Source organism: Crocodylus porosus, unplaced genomic scaffold (assembly GCF_001723895.1).
Source record: "Crocodylus porosus isolate Cpor-Errol unplaced genomic scaffold, CroPor_comp1, whole genome shotgun sequence".
NCBI classification, from domain to species: Eukaryota; Metazoa; Chordata; order Crocodylia; family Crocodylidae; genus Crocodylus; species Crocodylus porosus.
The window spans coordinates 27,416,840-27,423,982 of NW_017728886.1; the positions used below are offsets into that span (position 1 = coordinate 27,416,840).

Sequence of the window (7,143 nt, forward strand, 5' to 3'; positions counted from 1 at the left end):
ATTTAATGGGTTGGAAGACTTGGGGCATTCACATTTTAAGTTATGCAGGCATAACAGGCACTACCAGACAGACTGACAGTAACAAATATGGCCTGCCTCGAAGTAAAGCCTTGCACAGGTGCAAAAAGACCTGGTTAGTCAGTTCTTTGAAGGCCCCATTTTTCAGTCAACCTTAAGTCACCAACTCACTGGAGTGGCATTTTTCTTTAGGCTTCCCAACAACTGCACAACCCTGACAGCTCAAGAGAGAACGAGAGAAGTGCACAGATACACTAGCCAACCCACAGCTGAATGGTGGTTTGATTAAAACACTGAGAGGCCTGAGTTCTTTCTGTCCTAGCACCTCAACCCTAGCCAGCTATCAAGAGGTTACTATGCAGAAAGCCAGCCTTTGGGTGTGTGAGGCACTGCTGTGTACTATAATGGAGAGTTCACAATCTTACTCAGAACTTTTCATTCTTTCTTATTCAGTATGTTAACATATGCAAGCCATCCACCTTGCTTAGTCCAGGCAGTTTAGACTAAGGGAAGAAACAAGGGTTAAAGACCCACGCTGTCTTGCGTGACAATACCTAGTATCTGTTCCAGCCATCCCGACCATTGAATCTACTGTTTTCAATTAAAAGACTTCATGGAAAGTTTGGACTACATCCACCCCAATATACAGCTCTGCTAATTTCACCAGAGCTGTATGGATTTTCCTGAACACAGCTGAAGTCTGCAGCTTTTGGCTGAAAAGCAAACAGCAGTCCCCGTTTCACTCTAATAATGAACTTAGCTGTAGACTTGAAGCTTCTGGTCAGTGTCAGAGACCAAACCTAAATTACATGCATGAGACTGGGTTTCCAAACTGTTTCAAGACACAGCGGCTTCTAAAGACAAGGACTGAACACCGAGCTGAGAGGTTTACTTCATAGGAACAAGGGAGTCAGGGATGAAAACTGCAGAGGCTCAAGACTGCACAGCAAGGCAAAGTCCCCTCCCTTCATTGGCAACAGCAAAAGCAGCCCCAAGGAGGACTGCAAGGAGGTCAGTGGGAATAAGCCAGCCTCATTTGACTACCACTACTACTAGGTATAGATTCTTATGTATTCAGAGTGGAAGCAGGAAAGGAGCTATTAGGGACGCAGATTTAAGACTGCAGCGTACTGGAGAGAGATAAAAATCTCTGATAGAAAGTTGATTAACTTCTCTTAATCCAGGCTGGCTATTTACACACCACTCTGGATCCATGTATTTCAGTATGTATGGTACCCAGACACAGAGATTTTGTCTAGGATTCATCACTGCTCATCAAATGTCGTTAGACTATATGGCAGATAACAGGCTAAAGAGCCAAGGTCAAACTTGGAAGTCTACTTATTTCAGTAACCCCCCTTCCAATCACATGACAAACCATGGCCTAACAGAGGGCACTACACAGTGCAAGACATCTGACATAACTATTAGGAATAATCAGACTTTCTTCTAAACTAGGCTCTAAATCTATAGCCTATGAACAAGGGGGTTCTGTAGTTTTACTGAGCAACCTGGGCTTTAGTGGGGGTCTGCCAGAACCGACTTGCATGGGTAACCTTGCAATACCAAATTCCCCTGGAGAGGCAGGCACTGAGGTCTATATTTTCAGATGGCATCTTATATTTTGGCAGGAAAGAAAGCATGTTCTGGAACTCATAGTCTATGGGCTTTCCTAATTTAAACCTCTTCTAGTCCCCATTAGACTCCATACAACTAAGAAGTCTCCCATAAAAATAGTCTAATTAAAACGTAACATGATTAACAAGGTTTTAAAAAATTGAAATTTTTAATATATCACTGAGTTTATTGCTTAGCATGATCTGGAGGCGGAGTTGGACAATTCCATTCTGCTTTGTTCAGCTCACTTAGGCAAATAACCTTGTCTCTCCTTCAGCACCCCAGGCCATAGGCTGTGGTTACTGGGGACAGTAACACTTACCTAGTTCAAAAAGAAAGCAAGCTATGAGGCTTAGTCTGTAATAACCAGTGTGCTGCAGGCACGTGCATAGCAGGACATGTGATTTCTGGGATCAAATCTAAATCACACTCACTTGTGTACCCAGACTCACTCTTCATTGGCAAAGTGAGAGCTGGGTGCCCAACAATCAACTGACTGTCAGCCAGCAAGGAGCAGCCAGTGGGGACTACACTAGGGCTGGCTTGAGACCTTTGTACAGTCCTAACCCTGCCACACATTCAATTTAAGGCACAATGAAAGCCAGCCACAAAAATATTACACATTTTTTGTGTAACATTTTTGTGACTGACTTGCTTTTTCATGGCACCTTTAATTCCCTGAATGTGTAGCTAGGTTACTACAAGATGTGATCTTAAGTGCAACATCTGCCAAAGGCCTCAGACAATTTTCTGCAGTTCAAGCTGTCAGTTATGCATAACAGTCACATATAAAAAGTGCAGTTTTGGGTTTTGTCATTCCCTGTGCCCCTACACCCCAAACATGGTGCCTGCCTTTCAAAACAAGTCCACTTTAAAAATTACAGTGGGGAAGCAAAAGAAAAATAGCTTTGTTTGCCCCAATGGCTGTAGCAAGTACCCACTAAATCCACTAGAATTATTTAAGTCATGATTGTTCAGTTCCCAGCCCACAGAGCCATGTTAACTGGCCCCACAGGACTCCCCCCTCAAGTCCAAAAATTCAACATCAAAAGAAACCATGGCAGCATTAGCTATTGCTTCTCTGCTGCCAAATTTCTGGACACACAAGGAGCCCATAGGACTGGGGTGGCTTGGGTCCCAATCCAGACATGCAGACTGCCCCTATACCACTCATCCAGCCCAGAGCCATAAAGCTGAGCACAACTGCTTTAAATAAACCGTTAGTTGAGGGAGAAAGAAATAACAATGGGCACGAAGACAAAGCTGGAATAAATACCACAAAGGTAGAACTGGGTTTTCGGGTGAATGCAACTGTTCAAAATTATGAATCAACACAAGTCATGTGCTATTGCAAGTTGTATTAATAAGAGTATCCTGCTTGGGCAAAGCACAGTGTTGAGCTACTCTGCTTTAGTTGGGGGGGGGGGGGGATTTAAATGAAGCATGGTATATAGCATAAAATTTTAAAAAGACACTGACAGATCTGAAGGGAAAAAAAAAAACAAAACAAAACAAAAACAAACCTCAGTATAGTTACAGGAACTGACAATAGCGAGGAAAGATGGAGATAACTGGCCCTACAGACCGAGAAAGATTTCCTGATGTGTAGGATTATGAATAAAAATACTTTGTAAAACACTGATGGAGGATGAGGGCCTATTAAACTTTCACCGTACTGCAAAGGACTGAAAAAACACAGTAAATGGGACAGACCAACCAGCCCAAAAAAAGTTTAAGTTATAGTGTGGGAAGGGGAATGACATGGTTTTGCAATGGAACATTGGAAGGGAGGATGTGGACTCACCATTACTAGGAAGTCAGTAGTGGAGTAACCATCCTTTTCCATTGATAATATAGATGTTTCCCCCCCCACTGTTCAGCAGGATGAACCCTGCAAAAGAAACTCCATTTCCTGAGCCTTACTGAGGTCACTATTTTGAACATCTCTACCACCCCTCTATTTTTTCTAGAAAGAAACCTTGCTTTCTATAAGAAAAAGTCACAAGTAAGTTTTCAGACAAAATATATATATTTAAAAATTCTTTACAATAAGTCAGGAAACATAGGAGCTTGCATACAGTTTATTATTATAACTCAGTTCTCAGCTCCTACAGCTCAGATAACCCTGGTGACAGTGTTTACAACTTCTAATTTTTGCTTTCATAACTTTAAAGCAAACAATACATTTGAGTGTATTTTACTCTGTGCAAATAAGACAACTTTTGGAATCCTTCAGAAGAAATATCCAAGATTCTGTTTCCAGAGGTCCTTTGTTTCTCAAAGATGATTAATAAGTGTTTTCATTTTTAAGATAAAGTGCTCCTGTCCAGCAGAACCCAAAGGCCTTCCAGAGTAAAGGCCAATAGTAAGGTTAGCTCAGATTAGAAAAAAAGAATTGGTCATACAAATTCCAGCTTTCCATGTCCGCTGTACATTCCCCAGTGGACCAGTGAAAGAATTTTATCATTGTTGAGGTCTGTCTGTCTCATTTTATCACAGGTCATGCAGCAGTTCTCATGACCAGTTACGGGCACCATGCATTCCAAGTCTAGCTTTGCCACCTGCCCTTTTTTTGAATGATGTCCATGGAAACTGTAGTGCAAACGGGACAGCATTTGCTGCCGCTGATCTTGCAGTCTCTTGTTTTCACTCCTGAGCATCCGCAAAGCCAGCATAATAAGCAGCACCAAGATTAGCCCGCCAGCTATAGGAACGGCAATTACGGCTGCCCTGAACCATAATTCTTTTGAAGAGGTTAACTCCTGAACCTTGGTGATAAGATTTCTGCTGTTGTCATGTTGATATCGGCTTCCTTGTCCTGTAAAAGAGTTACAAAAAAGCTTTAAGGCCTTATTTCCATCTCCGAGTTGTTTCATACTTAACAATTCCTTAAACCATGCATATTACAAAAACAAACGAAAGAAACTGTGCACAATCATTTCAGAACCTAGCTATACACTACGCATTTTCTGCAAATAGTACCTCCATATATTGAGTTGATCCATGTAAAGAAAACAAATGTATTCTTATAGAATTTATTATGATGATAGTTGATATAACATGGAACATTACCACTGGTGCCTCTTAGAGATGTTAAAAAGCAGGCAAGACAGACATCTAAATGATAATGCAGACATAAAAGCTACTCAGCCAAGATGCATCTCTGAACCCAGCCACATGCTTCTCCCTCTGGTGTCTCTAATTACCTTAACAACAAAATCAATAGCAGACATACAAGGTCTTGGCTGTCACAAGCCTATAGATCAGGGAAGAGATTGAGTGAGTTGAAACTGCTTTCCCTACCTGAAGTCTCACCCTTAGGAGGAGTCAGGACATCATGTAGTCCTCTATAATTGCACATATCTTCATGACAGCATTCCAACGTAGGCATGGTGGTGCCAGAGTGGTTTTGTGCCTGTTTAGTTTGGCAAATGTCTGCTGTACTTGCAAGAGAGTCCAAGCAGCCATGAGTAAGTGGTGAATTGGTGTTCTGAGGGTCAAGCAGTCTGGAGAAGCAGGCATTGAGCTCAGATTTGCACATATAGCCAGTTGCAACACAGTGCGCAGCATCACAGTAGCATCTAATTTCACCTAAAAAAAAAATATATACAAGGAGTCAAATATTGGAGTCCAAGTTGTTACACAGAATAAATTACCACACAAATTACCAATGAACTACTGCAGAACAATCACACTTAACAGTGCTAATTTTTGGTGACCCTGAATTATACCCCACCCAGACAGGGACTAGCTCCTTTCCCTCTTGGTACCAAACCTACACAAGATTTGGAACATTTAAACCACCTATAATATGCCTATCTAAAGCAGCAATACTTTTAAGATGGAGATCTGGAGACTACTATTTGCTAAAATGCAAAACTCCATATGTAGATGATCTGGCATTTTCTTTAAGATACTATTCCCATTAAACTGTGTGCAGGACAGTCTCCACCCTCCCCACCTTCATCCTGTTTAAAAGGAAAAAAAATGTAAGTCCTGGCTTTAAACTTCTGCACTATCAAAACCTCTGTACCTGAATACTCTGGACTACTGGTGGTATTTGTATTAAGGCAACTTTGCATTCCAGTAATTGAACATGACCATGCAACAAAAATGCTATATTTTTCTTCTTTTTAAAATGTTGGTGCATATAAATATTTAATCAGAGCTGCTGAATTGTTTACTAGCTCTGGAGGCCCTGCCAAGGTTTAAGAGCTTTACCTAACACCTTCTAAAGCTATTAGCTAGAACTATTACAACCTAGAAACTCTGAGGCAGGAAGATTTTTGCAGTGCGAAATTGGGCAGCTATTTGCAACCTCTCCAGAAAGGGGATTTCCCCCCCCTTCCTATAAAGCACTTTCTGTGCAAAGGGCTATTTCAGGCAGTATTATCAAACAGGAACTGTACACTTTACAATTAATTATTTGTTTGCTGAAATCAATTTCTTTCAACTCAAAAGGAAAGTCATTAAAAAGAAAGGGGGGGTGAAACTGCCCGGCCGAGATTATTCCTCCCCCTTTTTGCCTGAAATCCAACGTGCAGTCACAAAGGGACATCGAGACTGAAAATCCTCTCCTTGTTGTACGAAAAACTCTCTCAGGAAACCTCAAAAATTTGTGGAGGAAGCAATATAAAAAAAGCCCGCTTCATAAAAAATAAAATAAGAAAGCCTCTTCAACGCTGTGCTCTCCAAGCCACGCTGGTACGACCCAGAGCCGGCCTGCGCCGCCGGGGGACGTGCCCCTCCTTCTACAGCGCTACAGGCAGCACTCGGCGCCGGAGCGGCTCCAACCCACCCGGTGGGCCCCGACCCGCTCCCACGGCAGCGGCCGCATCAGCCCTCCACTGGCTGAGCCCTGAAGTGACCCCCAGACCTCGAGCCACAGGGCGCCCCTCCCCCTGCAGCAGCCGGACCCGGAGGGGCCTGGGCCGGGCGCCGGTTGCCCTCCGGCTCTGCACAGCCTCCCCGCGCCCCGACAACCGCCCCCAGGGCAGAAACGCAAGATGGCTCCGCACGAGCCCTGGGGAGGGGAGGGCCGGGCCGGAGCTCACCTCGGGTCAGCAGCACGGCCATGGCGCACAGCTCCAGCTGCAGCCACACGAAGGTGCAGCTGGGCCGCCGGTCCATTGACACCGCCCGCCGCGTTGCGGCGCCCGGGGCAGCGCTGCATGGGCTGCCTCGCCCACCCCCGGCCCGACTCCGGACCTGGCCCCGCCCTCGCCTCCCGCCACCGACTCCGCTCTGCCCCAGCGCGGTGGCAGGTGCAGGGGGAGCAGGCGCCGAGGAGCCGCGCGCTCCACCGCCCGAGGGCCGGGGTGGCTGCACCGCCCCGTCCAACGGCTGCGCAGGAGCTCGTAACAGCACGTGCGCCGCGGGGCGCCGCAAACGTTTCAGCTGCTCTCGCCCTCCCGAGCGTCTGGCCCCGCCGGGTTCCCACAGGGACTGGGTACAGGCAGCTGCGCTGGATTTAACTTTTTTTTAAAGACGCGTGTGTGTGAACATGCG

The 7,143-nt window shown here is 45.0% G+C and overlaps 1 protein-coding gene across 1 annotated transcript; it reads right to left on the bottom strand.

Annotated features, from left to right (window-relative positions):
- Window positions 1–3,641: 3,641 nt before the first annotated feature.
- BAMBI (BMP and activin membrane bound inhibitor) lies at window positions 3,642–6,869 on the bottom strand. The gene is made up of 3 exons (XM_019531404.1): window positions 6,690–6,869; window positions 4,939–5,226; window positions 3,642–4,453 (listed from the first exon to the last, which is right to left on the bottom strand). Exons 1-3 carry the CDS (start codon window positions 6,763–6,765, stop codon window positions 4,035–4,037), a joined length of 783 nt encoding a protein of 260 aa, XP_019386949.1. The 5' UTR covers window positions 6,766–6,869; the 3' UTR covers window positions 3,642–4,034.
- Window positions 6,870–7,143: the final 274 nt, after the last annotated feature.